The 24,611-nt window shown below is 46.0% G+C and overlaps 1 protein-coding gene across 3 annotated transcripts; it reads left to right on the top strand.

Moving 5' to 3' along the window:
• Positions 1-426: 426 nt before the first annotated feature.
• On the top strand, positions 427-24,611 carry GCKR (glucokinase regulator). Of its 3 annotated transcripts, XM_045809182.2 has the most exons (19): positions 428-594; positions 884-1,039; positions 1,240-1,308; positions 1,937-2,005; positions 2,392-2,465; positions 2,816-2,882; positions 3,066-3,119; positions 4,080-4,174; positions 6,471-6,576; positions 7,776-7,894; positions 8,542-8,640; positions 8,887-8,984; positions 9,312-9,388; positions 9,754-9,850; positions 10,048-10,145; positions 10,244-10,327; positions 21,117-21,266; positions 23,632-23,766; positions 24,222-24,611. In XM_045809182.2, exons 1-19 carry the CDS (start codon positions 535-537, stop codon positions 24,390-24,392), a joined length of 1,878 nt encoding a protein of 625 aa, XP_045665138.1. In that variant the 5' UTR covers positions 428-534; the 3' UTR covers positions 24,393-24,611. The 3 variants fall into 3 exon arrangements, with proteins under 3 accessions (XP_045665140.1, XP_045665138.1, XP_087719890.1); XM_045809184.2 differs by lacking the exon at positions 3,066-3,119 and having other exon boundaries at positions 427-594; XM_087863764.1 differs by lacking the exons at positions 884-1,039; positions 1,240-1,308 and having other exon boundaries at positions 431-594.

Here is a 24,611-nt window from a genome sequence, read left to right as displayed (position 1 = left end):
AAATGGAGCAAGAGGAGCAGGGAGGACTGTGTGCTCTGGGCATGTGATCAAGCCATGGCCCAGGTCCTCTGACCTCTGCTGTCCCTGAGGACCCTGATCTCTGGCCTCCTGATGCATCCTGGTCCCAGAGCACTCTTGCTCAGGGATTCTCACTGTCCTGGGCCTGGTATTATTCTGCACTTCCAGGCTCCAGGCCCTCCAGAGAAGAGGTCATTGTGTCCAAAAGTTAAGAGTAATGAACCTCAGATTTTCCCCTTTGGGGGCAAAGCAGAGGCTGGGCAGTCTGCATGCGTGCAAAGAAGGACAGAGGGACCCCAGGAGCTCCCCTGGGGTGACCAGAGGGCTGGGGACCTACTGACCAGGAAAGGGTGCAGGAAGAGGTGCTTAGAGGGGGTGGTGCTCAGGCCGGGGTACTTGGGTTAATCATCACTGTGGCTCAGATAAGGCCCTGCCAGCTGGAAGTAGAGTTAGCGCAACAGAAGGGTTTGTGTGGCTGAAGAGGCAGACACGACAGGGTGTCCACAGTGTGCGACCATGCCGGGCACAAAACGGTTTCAACATGTGATTGAGACCCCAGAGCCTGGCAAGTGGGAGGTGAGACCCCCTTCTCCATTTTGGTCTTCTGCACTGATTCCTAGAATCATTTCTCATCTGTACTTCCCTCCCCCCTGGGTTTGTACTCTCCCTCCCCTCCTTCCTATCTTCCTTCCTGATCTTTTCCCCCTATGAGGCCCAGAGTACCAAGTGCAGGCTAAATCCTTGGGGTGTGTGTGTGTGTGTGTGTGTCCAAACCTTGTGCCTGCTGCCACTCCCACCTCCAGATCAGCAGGCATGAATGAGGCTTTGGCTTCCTGCCTGTATCCTTGTGCCCCCTTCCCTCTAGTTGTCTGGGTATGAGGCAGCCCTGCCTATCACAGAGAAGTCAAACCCACTGACCCAGGACCTGGACAAAGCGGATGCTGAGCAAATTGTTCGATTGCTGGGGCAGTGTGATGCTGAGATCTTCCAGGAGGAGGGGCAAGTCATGCCCACATACCAGGTGACCCAGACCCATCCCCTGGACACTGAAAATAAAGATGCCAACTCCAACCACACCTTAAGCTCTGCTCTCTCAGACCATGGTCCTTAACGTTTGAGATCTGAGAGTCCCTCCACCCCACCATTCATTCCTCCCTGCCCACGCCCGCCCCAGATCTACTGTCCTTTTCTTGGCTTCTGATTCCTTCCTATTCCCTACAGCGACTATATAGTGAATCTGTTCTGACCACCATGGTACAGGTGGCTGGCAAAGTTCAGGAAGTGCTGAAGGTACGGACTCTCCATCTGCTCCCCTCCCGAACTTCTCTTCCTTCCACCTTTCGCTTTTCTTGGCCTCTACTTCTCATTTTGCTCCATCTCCATTCTCCCTTCTCCCAGTCCTCCCTCTGGGATCTTTATTGTCATCTTATTAATCAACAGTAATTATAATAACTATTATCTGCATAATACTCTATAATTGACATTGTGCTTTCACACTCATTACCTTTGCAAAAACCTGTGAAATTGGTGTGATTGTCTGTTTGTTTGGTTTTTTTTTGTCAGATAGGAAAACAAAGGATAATCACAGCAGCTTGCCCAAATATATCCAGCTAATAATTGCTGGGTAGCACCGTTTTTTATTGATTCATTGGTTGATGACAAAGCTGCTCTCAGTCCTTTCTGGAATAGGTCAGGGTTTGAGTAAGCAGCTAAGCCAGAGTTAGGAGTCAGACGGTAGTTTCATTCTCAGATCCAGGGCTCTTTCTGCAACACCAGACCGCCTATGTTCTGTTCCCTTCTGTCATAAGAAGAGGGTTAAGAAGTCTCCCCAGTTGCTCTTCTGCTACTGACAAAGAAAGAATATGCTTCTCCCAACCTGAGCCAGGCCCTGGCGACAGAGGCAGTTTTTCTTTCTCAGGAGCCTGAGGGGGGACTGGTGGTGCTGAGTGGAGGGGGCAACTCTGGCAGGATGGCATTTCTCATGTCGGTGAGTACCCTGATCCCTGATTTCCCCCCTCTGCCTTCTCAGGGTGACCCTCAGGACCAGAAAGCTCATCATAGCTAAGCTCCTAGGTGGCCCCTCTAGCCCTGCCTCCCTCTCCTCCCAGAGCTAGATCTCACCATGGAGCCCCTGTATCTTCGGAACCCACTGAGCCCCTCAGAGCTCGCCTCAGCCTATTGCCCGTGTCTCTACATCCCATATACCCCCGATTCGTCACCTGCAAGTAGCACTTTAAGTGCCAAATTCCAAGCAGTACTGGCTTAAGCACTGCCCACGTACCCTTATACAGCCTCTACCCTTGAGGTGTCAAAAATCCAAGAGAATCGCTCCCTTCATTATCATCACTACTTCATATCCTTCCCCCCTGACAGGTCTCCTTCAACCAGCTGATGAAAGGTCTAGGACAGAAACCTCTTTACACCTACCTCATTGCAGGGGGTGACTGGTAAGCCAAGTTGGCCTATGAACATTTTGTTTGGCCTGGATAGTGTTTTTTTGGAAATGTAATTTTAAGGCTTTCAGGCGCAGACTGTGTTCCGCTTGCTTTGGTCCGCGTCATTTCTTATTGTCTTACACTTGGCCCACTTCACTCCTGTTACCTGATTGGCCCTTGTAGGTATTGGAGTTTTTCAGCCCTATAGAGCGTCTATCATGGTGTCTAGCAAATACTAGGTGTTCAATCAGTGATAGCTTTCCCTTCATTCCCTTCTCTCAAGGTATCCCCTTCTCTGCCCTAGTATGCCGTAGGCTTCTGCTTCCAAATCAGTGCCACTAACCTTGAGTCTGTCCTCTCAGGTCTGTGGTGGCATCTAGGGAGGGGACAGAAGACAGTGCCCTGCACGGGATTGAGGAACTGAAGAAGGTCTGTGTTTTCCACTGATAGTCAACCAGACACCTCTGTCTGTTCCTTCTCACGAGGACACAAAAGTCCCCATCCAGCCAAAGCCCGTTCCCTCCCCCAGTCCTGATCCTGACATCCCCACGCAATAGGTTTGTAACCTAGAATCCTCCTGGTGGCACGGTCTCACCCACCCTCCTCTCCTAGGTGGCTGCTGGGAAGAAGAGGGTGATTGTCATTGGCATTTCGGTGGGACTCTCTGTGAGTGTGAAGACAGGCTGGGTGGATCCATTTGGCAGGGAGGAAGTGGGTGGGAACAGAATAGCATGGCAAATAGATTGATGAAGTGGGTGCCAGAAAACAAAAAGGGTTAGCACAAGAAATTTTGATTTTACTCTCGCTAACTGAGATCTAGTTGTATGAATGTGGAACAGCAGGAAAAGGATCCTGTTTCAGAATACCTGGGTATCAATCCATTCAGCAACCAAGGTAGATGGACTAGTCCCAGGGTCAGCAAACTACACTGACAGGTCAATCCTGCCACTGCCTGTTGTTGTAAATAAAGTTTTATTGAGACACAGACATTTGTGTTTACATAATAGCTATGGCCACTTCATGCTACAACGGTAGGGTTGAGTATTACACAGAGTTCATAGGGCCCCCAAAGCCTAAAACATTTATTTTCTAGCTCTTTACAGAAAAAGCTGACCCCTGGACCAGTCCTTTGCTACTTAAGCATGGTCCTTACGTAGCAACATCAGTATTTCCCAAGATTTGCTAGAAATGCAGAATCTCAGGCTCCCCACCAGACCTACTGAGTCTGAATCTGCATTTTAACGAGATTCCCAGTCGTCGGTTTGAGAAGCACCAGACTTGCTGACCCCAATTTTCTCTCACCACTGATTCTAACAATTCACTAAGCGGAAACGAGTCCAGCAGCGCTAGATGTGGAAGGAGGCACACGAGGAGGGCAGGACGCTGACCTTAAGGATCGTACAATTTAGTTCAGTAGTTTTTTACCATGCGGAGGATTTCCTTGGGGGAACTTGTTAAAAATACAGGCCTGGGGCTTTCCCCTTCAGATGCAGATCCAGTAGATCTTACCCGGGCCTGGGAATATGCATTTCTACCAAGCATTCTGGGGGATTCTGATGCTCCTGGGCCTCGGGCCACACTAGAGTAACCCCTCTCATCATGTCCCTCTTCTCCCCCTACCATCAGGCTCCCTTTGTGGCAGGCCAGATGGACTACTGCATGGACAACCCTGCCATCTTCTTGCCGGTCCTGGTTGGTTTCAACCCCGTGAACATGGCCAGGTGAGCCGGCTCTAATAAAAGGCAGTGAGCGGCCCCAGCCCTGGGGGAGGCGGAGAGGAAACCTGTCAAAATCTACAGTACGACCACAAAGGGGAGGGCACGCTGGAGATGGTCTTATTCACCACATCTCAGAATATTAAATATTGATTGTCCCTAAGCTTATGAAGTTTTTGTTTTGGGTTTTTTTGTTTTGTTTTTTTGTTTGTTCGGTTGGTCGATTTATTCTCTTATTTCGGAAGGGATTAAAAGCAGCTTACAAAGGCCACGTAAAATACCAGAAACCATACATTTAAAACAGGAAGTGAAGAGACAAGGAAAACAAGGGCCAGAAGATAGAATAGGGTCAGGAAAATGCATGCCACAAAGATGAACGTCTTTTCAAAGGAGCAGTAGGTGATAACTGACCTCTGACTCCCTTTGCCCAGCACCCTTATTTTAGCACCCATTCTCCTTTGTCATTCCAGGCACCCCTTTGGTCCGTTCTGGCTACTCAAACCCCCACCCTGTTAACACCCCTTTCCTGAAAACTCTGTGCCACCCAATGTCCTCCGCCTAATTGTCTGTGTAGATGGCCACTTTGACCTCAGAGAAGGTCAGCATATGAAATCAGTGGTGCTCAGGGGTGGTTCTGTGGCTGTGTGGCCTTGGGAGTGTTAAAGCAATAAGAAACTAGATTCTTAGCCCCTTGCGTGAGAGCTCTGATGTTGTCGCTTTGGGGTAAGGCCCTGAAATATCTATTTTTCGAAAACATCCCTGGAGATGCTGGTCCATAGCCAGGTTTGGGGCACTCTGCTAACTTCCCATTGGAGTGGGCCTCCTGATGAAGCTGAAGGCTTCCTGTCGCTGGAGTATCCCAGTGAAGGCTTGCTGGTTCCTCAAGAGCAGCTTTGCACAGTCAGTGGTGGTCTTGGAGGGGAGGAGCAGCCGGGTGCTTTCTGAGCTCCTTTTCTCAACTCCCAGATTCCAGGCTTGTAGTGTAATTCATGCGAGGATATAAATGGGTCTGAGATACTTTTAACCCTGCTCCTTTTAATGGAGGACTCTCCTTCACCAAAAATGTCTCTGCGGCAGGGGATGCTAATTTCGGGCACTGTGACTAAGTGAAATGAAGGATTTCAAACAATGTGGGCGTGGAGATCTTCCAGTTGTTCTTAAATCAGTGGCTCCCCAACTTGGCTGATCTTCAGAGTCGTCTGGGAAGCATTTTAAAAATACAGATTCTTGGGCTCCAATCCAGAACTCCTGAAGCCGACTCTCAGGGTGGGCGTGGTACCCAGAAATGGGTAGTTTAAAAAAAAACACAAAACTCCCCAGGTGATTTTGATGACTAGCCAAGTTTGGGAACCTCAGTTTTAAACCACACAATGAACACTGGCTCCTCGCTCTGCTTAGGTCTCTAGGGACTTTCAGAAGTAGTTTGAGGACAAATGACAGGAAACACTTTACACGATGGGCATGTAATATGTGAAACTTGTTTGCCCTCGAGGAAATGCAGATTACAAAATATAAAAATAGTTCAAGAAGGGGGAGAGATTTTGCAGGGATGGGATGATAAGGGGAGGTTAGGGAGGCCTTATACAGAGGTAAGTCTTTGAGCTCCTGCCACAGTGGGTGATTCGCTAAGTGTCCCCCAGCAGAGTTGACCAGGGGAGGTCAACTACAGAAGATCCCCACTCTTTGAGATTCCTTGGTTGCACCCAAGCAGGTCACAGGACTGTTGTTCTCTTGTCCCCTTAGCACATTGTTTTGTTCATGATTAATGTATCCAAGAGCTGTTTGCCAGCTATTAGGAGCTATGCTTCATACCTTGTGGTTGTATTCCTTCAGTAGGAACTGTTGTCCCTCCCTCGGGTAGGGAGGGGTTCACTATTTGGGGAGCTGGCCAGAATATATTTCCAGGAATGCGAAGGGCTTCTGATGGACCTTAAGACTGAAAATAAAGTGGCAGTTTTAACATTCTGATGATAGGTACTCCTCCAGGGGTCTACAGAGACTTGTGGGTAGTATGGCCATGGCAGTGGGACATGGGCAAGGACCAGGATACCAGAAAGTTCTGGTCTCAGGCTGGAGCTTTAAACTTGAGTGTTGGCTTTGCTAGGATTCAATTGCTGAAATTTTTACTAACCCTTGTCCTTGGGGTTTAGGGACATGCTGCCTCTGTGAGCCCCAAAGCACAGCTCTAGAAGATCGTTGACGTTAGACCCCAATCCCAATGTGGTCTTTGATCTGGACTCCCATCTGAGGCCCTTCCTTTAGATCCTCACCATCTCCCCACCTCTTTGTCTGTGGGCCCCAGAAATGACCCCATTGAAGACTGGAGTTCCACATTCCGACAAATAGCAGAGCGGATGCAGAAACTGCAAGAGAAACAGGAAGCTTTTGTGCTCAATCCTGCGATTGGGGTAGGAGCCTCCCCACCCCCACCTAGGGAACGCTTGCCACCTCCCAGATGCCTCTGATTTTGTTACATCTTGTCTGAATTCCTGGCATTGTGTGTCAACTAAAAAGTCCTAAAGCAAACCCTATTTTCCCATTTCCTCGTTCTCCTTAAGATGTCCTATTTCCATCCTGACCCTGTCTCCTAAATCTGCAATCATTAAACACCCAACTCGTCTAGGGTAGGTTTCCTGTTTGAAGAACCTCTTTTGTATCTGTGAGTAGAGTATTGAATGGAAACAGAATTGCTTTCTGTTTCTCTTATGTTTTACTTTCAAAGGCGGGCTTTAAACAATGGGATGCGGTTTCTTCTTCTGCCTTTCAATCCTCTCCAAACCTGGGTGGGTCTCCCAAGCCTCTGGTGCTACGCCTTTTTCTCTGGAGTGAGGACGCGCGGCACTGGGGCACGAGCGTGGTCTACCCTCATTTTGACTTGCCAAGGGCCTGAGCCCAGAGCCTGCCCCTGGCCCTCTGTGCCAGTGGGGGGCACATCTGTGACACTCTCCTTGCTCTTCCCTCTGTGAGGTAGGAAGCCAGCCACCCCGTGTGAGGTCCGTGTTTTTCAGCTCTTAGGCGCTCATCTGTCCTGTCTGCAGTTGTTTACTTTTAATCTCCTTTTCTCAGACACTGCTTTGATCATTCTTTGTGCAGGAATCTCTTTATGCTCAGTGTGTCGTGTTACACATCCCTATCCATTACAACGGCTGCTTCATTGGTCTGTCCAAAGGACATGAAATGGGGTGTTCAGATTGACAAACTGCTATTAAAAAAATGGGGGGTTGGGTGGGGAGAAACTTCTTGGAAAACAAAACAAAAAACCTTCTCCAAAAAACACTTATCTCTTGCTAACAGGACACCCAATCGCTGTGGCTTCCTCCTTAGAGTCCTGAATGTACCATAGAAATGACCAGAGGTGGCCCTTACCCTCTCTCTTCTTGTCTCAGTGAAGCCCTCAACCCAGCACTGCTCATAGCGCCCTGGGCACCACCAGTCCTGCCGAATGCAAGCCCAGTGGCCTCTAACCAGACTCCATGCCAGGAGTCACTAACCGGACTCCGTGCCAGGGGCCACCAACCAGAGTGCGTGCCCAGCGGCCACTAATTTTAGTGAACTCCAGGATCCTCCTTCCTCTCCCAATTCCTCCTCGGTGTCATCACCTCCTCAGCCCGAGGGCCTCAGTGGCTCATCCCGGATGAAAGGTGGAAGCGCGACCAAGATCCTGCTGGAAACCCTGCTACTGGCAGCCCATAAGACTGTGGACCGGGGCATCGCCGCGTCTCAGAGGTAGGGAGGATCTGGACAAGAGAGAGATCAGAGTCAGGCAGGGAGGGGGTTGCTACAGGTTGGGGGATGGCAAGTCCAGACACAGAGACAGGTTAATGGCAGCAAGATGGAGGCCCCACCACGTCCCCTTGGGCAAAGAGCTAGCCTGGGGTTCCTACCACGCAGAGTCTTGATTGTTTCCAGTGGCCCCTGGATTCCTCGGGTCCCGCTAATCTCCGTGTCCACCTGGGCCACCTAATCCTGAGCCCAGCTGGGCCATCCAAAGCTAACCTAGTTTCGGAGAGTCTTTGATTTTGGGGATGGTCCAGGTCATGCAGGAGGAGCTCCTTCTGCTGGGGGCCTGCTTCCCTTACCGGGGTCTCTGGCCTTGCTCCCAGAATCCCCACTTACCTCATCATCCACTCTGTTGCCATCCTCTTCCCACTGCTCTCTTAATGTCCTTATCCCTCTGTCTGCTCTTTGTGTTCTGCTCACTGAAGACCTTTCTATCCTCTGAAATGCATTCTAATAATACTCACTGCACCTCCACTAAGGACCAGCAGAACTTAATTTTAAGGGAATTGTGCCTTCCCCTGGGCAGGGGTGGGTAGCCATGCTTTCTGAGGGGGCACTGGGCCCACCCCGGGAGCCCGTGGCCTTTCTCCCAGGTGCCTTCTGGAAATCCTGCGGACGTTTGAGCGGGCTCACAAGGTGACCTATAGTCAAAGCCCTAAGATTGCTGCCCTGATGAAACAAGCCAGCACCAGGTGTGTGGAAAGGGGGGAGGGGGGAGGTGTTTGGAGGGGGGAGGTGGTGTGGACGAGGAATGTCCCGAGAGTAGCAGAGACTCTACAAGTCACGTCAACAGAGTGAGGGGAGCAGGTCTGCATGGTGGAGGGGCTTCCTTCCTGTTGGTTTACACCTGTGCTCTGCCGTATGCATCTTTCTCTGATCCCTGGTCTTTTTTCGTTGTGATCTCTCCTCTCGTGTCCTGACCTCTGGCCCGTTCTCAGCCTGGAGAAAAAAGGCCGAGTGTACCTGGTTGGCTGGCAGACCCTTGGCATCATTGCCATCATGGATGGAGTAGAGTGCATCCACACCTTCGGTGCTGGTGGGACCCCGGTCCAGACTTTCTTCCTGGTTCCTCCTGATCCAAACCGATTTCCTACTCCCAACCCATAGGGGTTCTTCATTCAATGGCCATCCTGTCCTATCGGAATAGGCATTTCAGTCAAGCGCTCCTTCCTTTGAACCCCTATTCAAGCCTTGATCCCTCAATTCCCAGTCCTGCTTAGCTGTGGCTTCCCATGTGTGTGACACCTCATCCCACACCCCACTTGCCACTTTCCTCCAAGCCCCATTCACATCCCCCCAAGCCTAGAACCTTTCTTTCCTGTAAAGCCCATCACTCCTTTCTCCCTGTCCTTAAACCTTCCAGACTTCCGAGACGTCCGTGGCTTTCTCATTGGTGATCACAGTGATATGTTTAGCCAGAAGGCTGAGCTCATCAACCAGGTGGGAGGATGACGGGACATGGGGGAGGTTGTGAAGGTGACTGGTGTGCAGAGAGTGGGACTTCAGGGGAGGTGGAGACAGGTGGGGGAGTATAACAGGGTAGACAGTCCAGAGAAGGGAATATGAGTTCGAGGTTGGGAGGCTTTGGGGCAGCACAGGGAGGGTGGAAGGCTCTGATTCACCCTCTAAAGCTGGCTCTAGTCCAGTGCTCTTCCCTCAACTTGCTGCATCATCTTGGGCAAAACACTTTACCTCTTGAACCTCAGTTCTTGCATCTGTATAAAAACACGCTGTATGAGAGGTCCTGTGAGGCCCTCTGCAGTCCCCAGTCTTCATGGGGGGGACTCCCATCTTCTTGTGCCCAGGGTCCCCAGTGCTCCTTCTCCCAGGAGGACTTCCTGACTTCCATCTTGCCATCCCTCACGGAAATTGACACTGTGGTCTTCATTTTTACCCTGGATGGTGAGAGGGAAGACGGGAGCGGTGGGGTGAGCAGACAGAGGCAGTGGAGTGACTCAAGGAAACTGTCATTCTTCTGGGTCTTAAGGCACCTGCTGTGAGGGAGGGCTGGGGGCACGTGTCCTGACTGGACCCCAGGGCAATAGGAGGAAGAGCTGAACAGCCAGCCTTTCATCTCTGGTGCCCTCCCCCTCTCCTAGACAACCTCATGGAGGTGCAGACGCTGGTGGAGCAGGTGAAAGAGAAGACTGCCAACATCCAGGCCTTGGCACATAGCACCGTGGGCCAGATCCTGCCGGTGAGGGTCCAGCCTTGAGGAGGGAACCTGGGGTGGCAGTTACAGCAAGGCCTTCCTGGAGATGCTGCCCTTACTCCCCTCTGTCTCTCTTTCTCCAGACCCCTCTGAAGAAGCTCTTCCCCTCCATCATCAGCATCATGTGGCCCCTGCTTTTCTTTGAATATGAAGGGAACTTCATCCAGGTATGGGGAATGAGAAGGTATTACCTGTGCTGAGGGACTCAGAGGAGGAGGGCTTCTAGAAATTAGAAAACTCAAGGCTGGAGGGTAGAAAGCTTTGTTGGACTTCCAGAAAGCCAGCTGGTCAAGTTCTTGTGTTACCAGGTCACTGGTGAGAGTTTCCAAGGCAATGGCTCAGATCTCTCCAGGAATATGCAAAAAAGACAGGCCAGGCCACCAATCACCTGACAGATTTGTCCTTTGTTACAGGTTCATTGTCGATATTACAGTCATCCTCACTATACGAAAGTCTTTAAAGCATATGTTTGCAAGTTCACCAAGCTGAATTCACTGCAGACAATACTACACTGATATTGTCTGTAGTAAAATGAAATTATAATTTCACTAGTTTTCATTAATTATAATTTATTGTAATATTTATTATAATTATAATTTTCACTAATTATAATTTACTAGTGAAGGTAATGCTTGGACAAAGCATTATCAGTACAAGTACTGATAATAATCATAGAAGTAATAATCAATTTGGGTGCACTTTGCAGTTTATAGAGTTTGGAGTGGGCATTGGGACATCTGAGTGTCAGTTCAGCTGTGCTTTGTGGCCCAAGAAAGAAAGCGATTTTACGTCTGTGGTCCTCCGTTTTCTCACCTGACACCTGTCCACCATCCACAGGGCACAACCAGGGCCCTGAAGGGTTGCCCTGGAGAGATGTGGTCTCATCCATTATTCAGATCACCTCCTCCAGAAAGCTTCCTGACTCGACCAGACAACAGCTGCCATGATTTCTTACCTGCACTCAGAACTCAGTGGAAGCCCCTCCCCCGATCCAGGGGATCCATACTCCTTGCAATGCGTATCTTTGTCTTCCCTTCCAAATGGTGTTCATTGGTCACATCTCTACTTTTTGGCGTACTTTCAACATTTGTTGTCTCCTTTGACATCTCACATCTAAGAAGTCTTCTCCGATGAAACCCACATTGTCTAGACCCCTCCTGGGTGTGAGATACCTTCTCACACTTCCAGGTTCCACTGTATAGTCATCATACCTTATACACATAGGCCTCTGCACTTTACAAACTATTTCATGTATAATATCATTTCTCATAACAAGCTCCGAAGGGATGTAGGTTTTGTCCCCCATCTCAGATAAGGAAGCTGAAACTAAGAGATTAAGGGATTGTAACCACAGCCACATGGCTAAAGCAGGGATCAGGACTTGAACCCTGGCCTTATGATTCTACATCCATGGTTTATTTCACTGCACAATATAAATTTCAACCATATCCATGAGTTGAGCCAGATTCTTCTATTCATTCATTCAACAAATATTTTTTATGCACCTACCACATGCCAGGGATAAGGGATATAACAGGGAATGTTAACCTGTGATCTTTTGAAAAAGATCTGTGTTTTTAAAGAAAATTGTAATTTTAATAGCTATATTTTTATTGTAAACACTTTAGAAAATACGGAAATCAAAAGAAGGAGAAAAGTATCCATAACAACCTTCTTCCAAAAAAAACCACTTAGACAAATTTTGGAGAATGTCCCTCTAGGCTTTTTTATGCGTATGTAAATATATTTATACAAAAATAGGACTATATTTGACACGCTGGGTTTTTTAAATTTTTTTAATTTATTTGAGAGAGAGAGAGAGAGAGCACGTGTGGTGGGGAGGGGCAGAGGAAGAGGGAGAAGCAGATTCTCCGAGCAGGGAGCCTGACATGGGGCTCGATCCTAGGACCCCAGGATCACGACCCGAGCTGAAGGCAGATGCCCAACTGTCTGAGCCACCCAGGATCCCTGACATGCTGTTTTTAACTTGCTTCTCTTCATTGAAAATTACAAACACCTTTTTGTACAAATATATCCACATCATCATTTTTAAAAAATATTTTTATTTATGTATTTGAGAGAGAGCGTGAATAGGGGGAGGGGGAAGGGTAGAAGGCGAGGGAGAAGCAGGCTCCCCACCCCCCATCATGACCTGAGCTGAAGGCAGAGCTTAAAAGACTGAGCCGCACCATTTTTAATGTTGATGTAGTATTCCCCTGTATGGCTGTACCATAATTTGTTTACTCTCACCTCAATTGTTAGACATTGTAGATCGTTTCAAAATTATGGCTTTTATCAAAATACTGCACTGAACACCCTTCTACATGTATTTGACTCTTCTGTGAGGATAAACCCTGGGATAAACCTCCAAAAGTGGAATCACTGGGTCAAAGGTGTAAAATTTTAAGGCATTTTGATGCAGATTGTCAAAGTGACCTTAAAAGGTTTATAAACAAAGTATAAAATTGCTGTACCCCCAAATCCTTCAAATACTGGGTAGCATTGTTCTTTTTGATCTTACTAATCAGCAAAGCAAAAGAAGCAAAACTAAACAAAAAGCACTTCAGTGTTGTTTTAATTCCTATTCTTTTTTTTAAAGATTTTATTTGTTTGAGAGAGAGAGAGCACGCGCGCGGGTGCATTTGTGGGAGGAGGGGCAGAGGGAGAGGGAGAAGCAGACTCCCTGCTGAGTGCAGAGCCCAATGTAGGTGCTTGACTCTGAGATCAGGACCTGAGCCGAAGTCAGACACTTAACTGACTGAGCCACCCAGATGCCCCCAATTCAAATTCCTTTGACTATGGAGATTGACCACTTAAAGATATAGACTGGCCATTGCATTTTTTTCTTTATTGTGTTACTTCTTCATACCTTGTGGGCATATTCACCCATTATTTGGGAGTATTTATTTTTTACTTACTAATTTATAAGAGGGAGTGTATATAGCAAGGACAGTAGCCTTTTTCCCCCTGTTCTATATTTTTCTCCAGTTTATTACTATTTCTTATTTCTACATTTTTGATGTAGAGATATTTTATTTGCATTTTTACATAGTCACATCTATTGATCTTTGTGTGTGTGTGTGTGTGTACTTCTGCCTTTTGCTTGATTCTGGTTTGTATCTTTCTAAATACATTGCAATTGTTTGAAATAAAGAGGCTTTCATTAGTAAATCTTTAGTTGCAGAAATATTGTTGATGTAAACTCCTCCCACACTTTTATTTTGAAAAATTTTCCACCCTGCAGAAAAATTGCAAGAATAGAACAGTGAACACCCATACACTTTTCCCTAGATTCACAGTCTTTCACATTTTGCCACGCCTGCTTCATCCCTCTTTTCCTCTGAATTATTTGAAAGATACTTGAAGATACGATGACACTTGACACAAACTACTGTGTCCCCTATGAACAAGGACATTTGCCCACGTAACCACAATATAATTATCACACTCAGGGAAAATGACAGTGAATACGATTATTGAATATGCAGACCATATTCAAATTTCCCCAATTATCCCTGTATTATTTTTATTTCCAGGTCCAGGATCCAATCAGAGATAATGTGTTGTACTTAATTATCAGGTCTCTTTAGTTTCCTTTAATCTAGATGCATTCTTTAGCTGTAGTTTGTGTCTTTTATGACATTGGTAGTACAGGAGTCTGGACCCATTGTTTTCCAGAATGTGCTTCACCTGGGATTTGCCTGATTGTTTCTTCATTATATGCAGGTGAAGTTTTTGGCAGGTACACTGCATAGAGGCTGTGCCTTTGTCCGTGTGTCACATTGGGAGGTGCCTGATGTCAGTTCCTTCCTTTATCGGTGAGGTTATGTTTGATCACTTACCCAATGTAGGGTCAGATTTCTTTCTTTCTTCTTTCTTTCTTTCTTTCTTTCTTTCTTTCTTTCTTTCTTTCTTTCTTTCTTTCTTTCTTTCTTCCTTCCTTCCTTCCTTCCTTCCTTCCTTCTCCCTTTCTTTCTTTCTTTCTTTCTTTCTTTCTTTCTTTCTTTCTTTCTTTCTTTCTTCCTTCCTTCCTTCCTTCCTTCCTTCCTTCCTTCCTTCCTTCCTTCCTTCCTTCCTTCTTTCTTTCTTTCTTTCTTTCTTTCTTTCTTTCTTTCTTTCTTTCTTTCTTTCTTTCTATTTATTTATGTGACAGAGAGACAGCCAGCGAGAGAGGGAACACAAGCAGGGGGAGTGGGAGAGGAAGAAGCAGGCTCATAGCAGAGGAGCCCGATGTGGGACTCGATCCTGGAACGCCAGGATCACGCCCTGGGCCGAAGGCAGACGCTTAACGACTGCGCCACCCAGGCGCCCCCCTTTCTTTCTTTCTTTTTTTTTTTTTTAAGATTTTATTTGTTTATTTGGAAGAGAGACAAAGAGTGAACATGAGTGATGGGGGAGGGGTGGAGGGAGAGGGACAAGCAGACTCCCCACTGAGCAGGGAGCCAGAGCTGGGGCTCTATCTCAGGAGCCCGAGATCATGAGCAGAGCTGAAGGCAGAAGCTTAAACCACTGAGCCACCCAGGCTCCCTGGTAGTGTCTGATTTCTTCGCGTCCTATTCCTTGGTGATCTTTCACCCAGTGGTTTTGGCATTCACAGGTGATTCTTGGCCCAATCAGTGTATTAGTATGGTGGTTTGTAAATGGTGATTTTCTATTTTTATCTGTCTCCATTTATTAGTTGCTATTCTTCTGTAAAGAAAATCTCTCCCTTCTCTCCCCACCCCATCTACATTTGTTTAGACTCATGAATTTTTTGTTGTTAAATGTGTTTTAATCCATTCCTGTCATTATTTATTTTAATACTCAAAACAAGCACTTACTCAGCCTGGCCCCTTTGTCCTTGTGACATATCCACATTAGTGTTTGAACACTCTTTGCTGTGTTTCTTTTGGGGAAAAAAAATCACCATTTCTCTTATGCAAAAGGGTAGCATATTATAGTCTTTTGTGTCTTGCGTTTTTTCGTAACAAGATATCTTGAAAATCACTCCACTTCAGTTTCTTAATCTCTTAATTATTGTTTACATGTCTCTGTGTGTGTGTGTGTGTGTGTGTGTGTGTCTGTACAATAGTGTCCCCAGCCATTTATGTAGGAGTACAGAAATGTTGTCCCAGGTTCACCTTCTACTTTCCCTGGTCCAGTCCTGGCTGGAATCAGTAATTTTCAAGGAGCCCTGGTGGTTGTCAGTGGGGGTTGGTACAGCAGTCACACCTTCTCCACGGTTTTGCTTTCCATGGTTTCATTAACCCCAATCAACTGGTAGTCCAGAAGCAGATGATCCCCCTGACGGATCACCAGAAGGTCAGTAGTAGCCTAATGCTATGTCACAATGCCTACATCATTCCCGTCCCTCCATCTCATCTAGCAGCCATTTTGTCATCTCGCATCATGACAAGAAGGGGAAGGGTGAATACAGTACAATAAGATATTTTGAGACACCACATTCACATAACTTTTATTATAATATATTGTTATAATTGTTCTATTTTATTGTTGTTAATCTCTTACTGTGCCTAATGCATGAACTAATCTCTATCATAGGTATGTATGTATAGAAGAAAATGCTATGTTATGGCTTCATACTATCTGCAGTGTCAGGCATCCACTGGGGGTCTGGAACTTATCCCCGTGGGTAAGTGGGGGCTGCTGTATTTAGAAACCTAGGCGCTAGGTACGCTCCCTGCTACTAGTGACTTTGCCTCTAAGCAAAGTTCTTTGGTAGAAAGACAGGGGCACCTGGGTGGCTCAGTCTGTTAAATGTCGGACTCTTAATTTCAGTTCAGGTCATGACCTCAGGGTCATGAAATTGAGCCCCCCATCCGACTCCATGCTCAGCGTGGCATCTGCTTGAGATTCTCTCTCTCCCTCTGCTCCCCTCCCTGCTTGTGCGTGCACTCTCTCTCTGTCTCAAAACAAAAAAAGAAAAGAAAAAAAAAGAAACAAGGAAATACAGTTAACTCTTGAAAAACACCGGGGTTAGAGGCACTGGCACCCCACACAGTTGAAAATCCCCGTATAACTTTTGACTCCCCCAAACTTAACTAATAGCTTACTGTTGACCAGAAGCCTTCCTGATAACATACACAATTAACATGTATTTTTAAAGTTATATGTATTATATGCTGTATTTTTACAATAAAATAAGCTAGAGAAAACAAAATGTTAAGAAAATCATACAGAAAATTCATTTATAGTACCACACTGTATTTATTGAAAAAAATTGCATATAAGTGGACATTTGCAGTTCAAACCCTTGTTGTTCAAGGGTCAACCGTATATGTTTTTTTCACATAAGTACATATATATATACATATTTATGAATGTATATATGTTCTCCTTCCTGTTTTCCCTTAATGAGAATGTCGATTTCCAACATCATCAATATATTTATCCATTTGCTTAGTGCTGCAGTAAATACCAGTTTTGAAATCACTATCATCAACAAACTTACCAAGAAATGGTCAAGATTTTTTTGCAGTTCTTTTTGTGTCCTGACCATACCCCACTAAAGATACATAAAGTGTTCAAAGTTACTTGGATTAGATTTTTTCCCTCTCTCGTAGTTATGTTATCAATATGATATATAGTTTCATTTCCTTTATTTTGATTTGTTTTCAATTTTAGAGTTTTTCAGTTTTGATCTCATTTTATCTTTGAATATGTAAAACACAACGTGGTTTAAAGTCAAACTGTATAAAAAGGAGATGTCCCATCCCCTTCACTCTTCCTTCCTCCTGTTTCCACTCATCCCTGTGGGTAAACAATTTTATTAGTCACTGACTTGCATTCCTGTGTTTCTTTTTACAAAAAAAAAAGTGTGTATTTGTATGTGCTTTGCAATTTTTGCGTATACAAGACGCAGTGTGCTGTGTATATTCTTTTGTGCTTTAATGAGAGATCCTGAAAATAACTCCACTTGGGTTTATAAAACCCTTCCTCATTATTTTTTACATTCGTGTGATTGTACGTGTGCAAGAATTATTTGGCCAGTCTCTCATGTAGGACATTTGGTTGTTTCTAATATTTTGCTATTTACCAATAATGATGCAATGAATATGCATGTATTTTTGTAATGTAGAAGTGTATCTTTGGGATAAATTTCTAGAAGAATAAGAGCTGGGTCAAAGGATAAATACATACATAAGAAAAAGCTAGCTACTGCAGTATTCCCCTTCATAGGGGTTGTCCCATTTTGCTTCTTATACCAGCAATATATGAAAATGCCTGCTTCCCTATAGCTTCCTTTTTTGAAAAAAAGATTTATTTATTTATTAGTTTGAGGGAGGGGAGGGGCAGAGGGAGAGAGAGCCTTAAGCAACTCTTCACTGAGTGTGTCGCCCAACATGGGGCTCAATGCCATGATGCTGAGATCAGGACCTGAGCCGAAACCAAGGGTTGGATGCTTAACCAGCTGAGCCACCCAGGCACCCCTTCCCTATAGCTTCTTTAAGAGCATTCTCAAGCTTTTGCATTTGTGCCAATCCGATAGATGAGAAGTTCTATTTCTGTGTGGTTTTCATTCGTATTTTACTATTATGGGTTTAGCTGAGCATCTTTTCACATGCTTAAGGGTCTTCAGTAAATCTTTTCCTTTGTGGACTGTGTGTTCCTGTAAACACATGAAATATACTCATTTTCTAATGGTATTGGGATCTGTAGGATCCCTTGGTTTTTAGTACTTCCTTTTTATTTAAAGATATTATTTATTTATTTGAGAGAGAGGGAGAGCACAAGCAGGGGGAGCGACATGCAGAGGAAGAGGGAGAGGCAGGCTCCCCACTAAGCAAGGAGCCCGACGACGCTGGCCTTGATGCCAGGACCCTGGGATCAGGACCTGAGCCGAAGGCGACGCTTAACTGACTGAGCCATCCAGGTGCCCCTGATTTTTAGTACTTTATAAATCAGAGGCATTAGTCCTTTCTTTCTGATATATATTGTAAATATTTCATTTGGGTTTTAACCATGCAAATGTCTTTAATTTTTCTGGGGGAGAACTTATTAATCCATTTTTTTTGTTGAATCTGGACCTTGAGGCACAGAAAGCTCTCTGCTACCACCAGGCTGTAAAGGAACTCCACCTGTGTTTTCTTCTAGTATATGTCTCTTCTAGTAAAATGGTTTCTTTTTTCTTTCTTTTTTTAAAAACGCTTAGATCTGCAAGTCATTAGTTTATTCTTGTGTGTGGGTTAAGGTATGAACCCAATTTTATATTTTTCTAAGTGACTACTTGACTGTCTCTCTCTATATATAAATATATATTTATTATGTATAAATATATATTTATATATATATTTAAAGATTTTATTTATTTCTTTGAGAGAGAGTGAGCAAGAGAGAGAAAAGGAGCAGGGGGAGAGGAAGAAGCAGGCTCCCCATTGAGCAGGGAGCCCCACACGGCGATTCATCCCTGGACCCCGAGATCATGACCTGAGCCAAAGGCAGACGTTCACCGACTGAACCACCCAGACGCCCCATCTCAACATATTTTTTAAATTCATCTTTTCCTGAGTGATTTAAGTGCTCTCTCGATCAGATACTTAGTTCCCATGTGCACTGGTTTATTTCTGGACTTTGTGTTCTGTTCTACCAGTCTGTCTATTGATGTGATGATGCCATACAGTTTAAATATAGAGGCTTATTGTGGGCTTAATAGCTGAAAGGTTAGTGCTTCTCGCACTCTTCTTTTTAAGGATTTTTCTAGGTACAGTTGGTGCCTTTTTTTCTATGTGTACTTTATTTTTTTTTTTAAGATTTTATTTATTTATTTGACAGAGAGAGACACAGCCAGCGAGAGAGGGAACACAAGCAGGGGGAGTGGGAGAGGGAGAAGCAGGCTCCCAGTGGAGCAAGGAACCCGATGCCAGGCTCGATCCCAGGACTCTGGGATCAAGCCCTGAGCCAAAGGCAGACGCTTAACGACTGAGCCACCCAGGTGCCCCTCTATGTGTACTTTAAAATGAATGTGTCTGGATTCAAATTATGTACACTTTAAAATATTTCTGTGTTAATGATAATGCATGGTATAAATGGTTATATAATGGTCAGTGACATAAATGATATAACCCAGATTTGACTGATCTCTTTCCCTCATGGCAGTCTGTGTACCGTATACTAGCTCCATTCTGATTGGTCAGATTTCTGCGTGCGCTCTCGCTCCTTTTTTCTTTTTTTTTTTTTTTGCCAAATGAGCCACAGTATCTTTTTTTTTCCAGTTTTTATTTAAATTTCCGTTAGTTAACATATAGCGTAATGTTAGTTTCAGTTGTACAATATAGCGATTCAACATTTCCATACAACACCCGGTGCTCATCACAAGTGCACTCCAGAATCCCCATCACCTGTTTCACCGCCCCCCCCCCACCTACCTTCCCTCTGGTAACCATTGTTCTCTATAGCTGAAGTCTGTTTCTTGGCTTGCCTCTCTCTCTCTTTTCCCTTTGTTTGTTTTGTTTCTTAAATTGCACGTATGAGTGAAATCATATGGTATTTGTCTTTCTCTGATTTTCACCTAGCATAATAGTCTCTAGCTCCATCCACATCATTGCTAATGTTCCTTTTTTTTTTTTTTAAGATTTTATTTATTTATTTGACAGAGAGAGAGGCAGCAAGAGAGGGAACACAAGCAGGGAGAGTGGCAGAGGGAGAAGCAGGCTTCCCGCCGAGCAGGGAGCCCGATGCAGGGCTTGATCCCAGGACCCTGGGATCACGACCTGAGCTGAAGGCAGATGCTTAACGACTGAGCCACCCAGGCACCCCACATTGCAAATGTTCTTAGACAACACTCATGTCCTTGTCAATCACTTAAGTATTTTCAGTATACCCTCTGCAAGGGGTGTGTGTTACCTGCTATTTCTAGAATGCCAGAATAACGAGGTAGAAGTAGTGGTAGCTAGTTCCCTAGCCTGGCAAGGACCCATTAATGAATCCCCTCCATCCCTTTCCTGGACTCCTGTTACGCTAACAGATGCAAAGTGCAGTAATAGAGGTTATAAGTGCAAGAGATGAGGGCTAAGGAAAAGTGGTGTTTATAGTCACAGTACTATGTGTTTGTACAGTGTTTTAGTTTTCAGTATGCTTTCACATACGTTATCTTATTCGCCCAGGGGATGATTGTGGCCAAGTAGGAAATGCTTTCATCACAAATCAGAAGACCTGGATTTAGGTCCTGATTCTACGTGTCACTATTGTATAAGCTTATTCAAGTTACTTCTTTTTATTTTTTAAGATTTATTTATTTATTTGAGAGAGAGAGAGTACAAGCGGTGGGAGGGGCAAAGGGAGAGGGAGAGGAAGAATCTCCAGCAGATTCCCAATGCAGGGCTCCATCTTACGACCCTAAGATCATGACCTGAGCCAAAATCAAGAGTCAGATGCTTAATCGACTGAGCCACCCAGGCGCCCCTCAAGTTTCTTTACTTTTGATCTCTAGTTTCCACATATGTAGAAATGGGGATAGAAAATCCTATTTCATTGGGTTGTTATAAGAGTTAAATTGAATTAATTTTCAACAAACGTGTATTGATCAGTAACCATGTATGAACCATTATCAAAAAAATTGGGACTCTGGAGCAGAATAAGACCCCATCTCTGCTCTCAAGGAGCCTTTGGTTTAGTGGGAGGAATCCCAGGACTTTCACTCCTCCCCTGTCAGGTACCCGGGGAGCAAGAGGAAAGTTCTGATAAGTGCAAAACCCCTCTGTGCAAGAACTCAGAGAAGATATTTGTGTATTAGGGGTCAAAACCACAAATGTGTGACACCTCCAGGTTTGCCTGGGACAGTCCTGGTTTCCAACGGCTGTCCGAACATCGAAACTCTGGGCGGGTCAAACAAATTACGTTTATATTTAGGTCCCTGGTTTTCGATCCCTGGATTTCTGTCTGACATTAGGGCCCTCTTCACCCGGTTGTTCTACCGTCCTCTAATTTCCCCTACCCCCGTGTGTGTGCCCTGTTTAGAAGTTCCAGCACGAGCTAAGCACCAAGTGGGTGCTGAATACCGTGAGTACAGGTGCCCATGTGCTTCTTGGGAAGATCCTCCAAAACTACATGTTGGACCTCCGCATCCGAAACTCCAAGCTTTTCTGGCGGGCGCTGGCCATGCTGCAGGTAGGCCGTGATGGGACGTGGCTGGGTGGGCCTGGCCTCCTGCCTAGGCTGCCACAGAGATCTGGACACGTGTGGGGCTAAGGGCTGACTTTTCTCCTGCGCCTCCTCCTATCAGGCTCATCCTCCACTCTAGGGGATGTCTGTGCATGCTTGGGTGCGTGACTGTGAGATTATAATGATCAGACAGGAATCTTTCCGTTACAAGTACGTGACATCTAATTCACACGGGCTTAAGCTAAACAGCGTGAATGACTGGCTCATGTAACTGGAGTCCCAGGGTAGCTAGATCCAGACACTCAAAACAATGTGCCCTTAACTTTCTTCTGTGTCGCTCTCCTTCTCAGGCAGCTTTTCAGCCCTAGGCGGCAAATTGGCCACCAGCAGTGCCAGCCTCGCTTCCTACCAGTTTAGCAACCTGAGTGGAAGGAGAGTTTCTCTGTGCCTGTGATTCCCACGCATGCCTGGGAGGAAGGGCTCTCGCTGGCTTATCTTAGGCCACATGCCATCCCTGAGCCAGTCACCGTTCTCCAGGGGAAAGCAGCCCTCTGCCCAGGCCTGGCTCATGTGCTCTCCCTGGGGGATGGCACTGGAGGGAAGGGTGGGAAGTGAGCCTCGATCAAACAGCCTGGCCTGAGAGTGGAAGAACAAGAGTTCCCTGGAGGAAGTTCAAGATGCTGGTACTGGAAGGAGGAGGAATGGCTGCTGAGCAGAGAGCAACAACAGCTGGTCATGAAAGGAGGGTTGCTAGGTTTAGCAAATAAAAATACAGGACAAATTTGAATGTCAGATAAATAAAGGATTTTTTTTTAGTATAAGTATGTGCCATGCAATATTTGAGGCATACTTATACAATTTTTTTCATTATTCATTTGAAATTCCTATTCCTGGGTATCCTGTATTTTTATTTGCTAAATCTGACAACCCTACGTAAAGGGAATCAATCAATGAGCATTTAGTGAGCACACGCCAGGTCCCTAAAACTACCTTCTCAAATGAGTAGAACCAACCAACCACTTTTCTGAAAAGAAAAGTGCTTTATGCTCTTTTAGTTCCTGGGGTTGTGGGTAGGGGGAAATCAGAGATATGTCTGATCCAGGCCTTGCCATCCCAGAGTGGCCCGTCTAATGGAGGAGAGACAAAACCTACACTTGAAACAGACCGATGAAGTGTCAGACAGCATGATCCTTACTGAAGTCCAACAGAACTTCAAGGAAGGCAGGGTCCAAATGAACTAGAGCAAAATAGAAGGCTTCATGGAAGAGGTGATACTCAAGGGAGGCCTGGTGGTTATGGCTTGGATAGGTGAAGGACAGGCGGCCATTCTTGTTAGAAAGAATATTAGCCAAGGCCCAGAAGGGGGAGCAGGCATGATATGTGGGGGCACAGCTGAGACTACAGTGGAGAACTGTTTTACATGGTGAGGGATCATGGGGGAGCAGGAGAGGGAGAGACCGTGGAAGATGGAAAGCCAGACCAGAATTCGGGCTTGCCAAATACAGCTAGACCTGGGCCGTCCAAAATGGCAGTCGCCATCGACATGTGGCTACTGAGCACTTAAAGTGTGGCTAGTGTGTCTGAGGAGCTGTACTTTTTAAGTTTTGTTTAAAAACCGAAGCCATGTAATTTTTTTCATTAAATGCAACTTTGTTTCGGTAGAACTACATTTTACTTTTATATCAAAATTTAGTACCTGAACTGAGATGTGCTGGGATTATAAACTAGACACTGAATTTCGAAGACATGATACAAAAATATTCGTAGACTATCCTCCTAATAATTTTTAATATTGTTTACATGTTGAAATAATATTTTAGCTATATTGGGTTAGATAAAACATGATTAAAATTTATTTTCTTATCTGTTTCTTTTTCATTCCACCTGTTTCTTTTTTAATGCAGTACTAGAAAATCTTAAATTACATGGGTGGCTCACATTATATTTCTGTTGGGCAGTGCTGAGCTAGCAGAGGGAAGGGTGGTGGCAAAAAGGAGAAGCTTTTGCAGATAAGTAGTCTTGGCAGAGTGTAAAGGATGGATAGGGTTAAGGAAGAAACCGGAAGGAGTGAATTCAGTTTAAGAGTACCAACCTGTGGGTTGGTGGCATATGGCTGAAAGTGTGACCAGTTTGCCATTAATCCTCCAGTTTAACCCAGCCAATCAAAGCGCACCACTAACCCTTTCTCTTCACACCTGGGAATTGTGAGTTGGGGATCGCCTATAGGGACCACTTCTCTACAGCGTCTATGGCCAGTCTTCAGGATCCCAGGCGCCTGCCTCCCACTCTCCCACTTCTATTTCCTCCTGGACTCCTTTCTCCACTCCCCTGGCCTTCTAGCCCGACACTGACCTTAGCACTTCTTCCACAGCGGTTCTCTGGACAGCCCAAGGCTCGATGCATCGAGACCCTCCTCCAGGTGATCCACTTCCCCCAGCCACTGTCGGATGGTATTCGGGCTGCTCCCATCTCCCTCCACGTCCAGGTTGCACATGAGAAGGAACAGGTATCCTGCCGGCTGCTAGTCATTCAGCAAACATTTACTGAGTCCTTTCAGTGTATCAGGAATTTTGCTTGGTACTGGGTTTACAAAGTTAGTGACGTTCTGCCAAGGAGCTCCCTGTTTCTTGGGGAATTGTGATTGTGACAAGGAGGAACAGAGGTGTGGAAAAGGTGCTGCAGGGGTGCAGAAATGGGGTCTTCAGTTCTGTTTAGGAGGTGAGTCAGGAAAGAGGGGGGAAGAGGGCCTCTGAACTGGGTTGTAAAGGATGAATAGGAGTTTTCCGGGTCGGGGTGAAGGCTTGTTTCTGTTCTTAACCCACCGCACCACAATTTCTGGTCTTGACAACTGTCTTCTAGTCTTGCCTCCAACCTAGTGGCTTCTGACTCCCAACACCGAATGCTCTTCCCCAGATGGCCTCACTCTCTCAGGCTTCAGCTGTCCCCGCCTCTTCCCCACAGGTGATCCCCATAGCCTTGCTGAGCCTCCTATCCCGGTGCTCCATCCCCGAGGCGCAGGCGCAACTGGCTGCAGCGCCCTCTGTCTGTGACGCTGTCAGGAGCGCCCTCACTGGGCCGGGTCGGAAGCGCGTCGCGGACCCGCTGGAAACCTTAGAGCCCGCCGTGCTGTGAACTGCTGTTTCTGGGCGCGTGAAGCCCGTGGAGTCACGGTGGGCTAGCAACACACGTTTGGGAGGAGAGGCCCAGTCCCCGGGGCCACCCATAGCCCAGAGTGGGGGAAAAAGAGTCTCTCTACTTTGGGGGAGTTCTTGCTCTTGACCCAGTGATCTTCACTTTCACTGGCATGTTCTGATTCAGAAATAAAACAAAATGTCTTGTTTCAGAAAGTTA

Source organism: Ursus americanus, chromosome 7 (assembly GCF_024610735.1).
Source record: "Ursus americanus isolate L20-20 chromosome 7, mUrsAme1.1.p, whole genome shotgun sequence".
Lineage (NCBI taxonomy): Eukaryota > Metazoa > Chordata > Mammalia > Carnivora > Ursidae > Ursus > Ursus americanus.
Note: the sequence above shows the minus strand (reverse complement) of the source record. Positions and strands in the feature narration are given on the sequence as shown.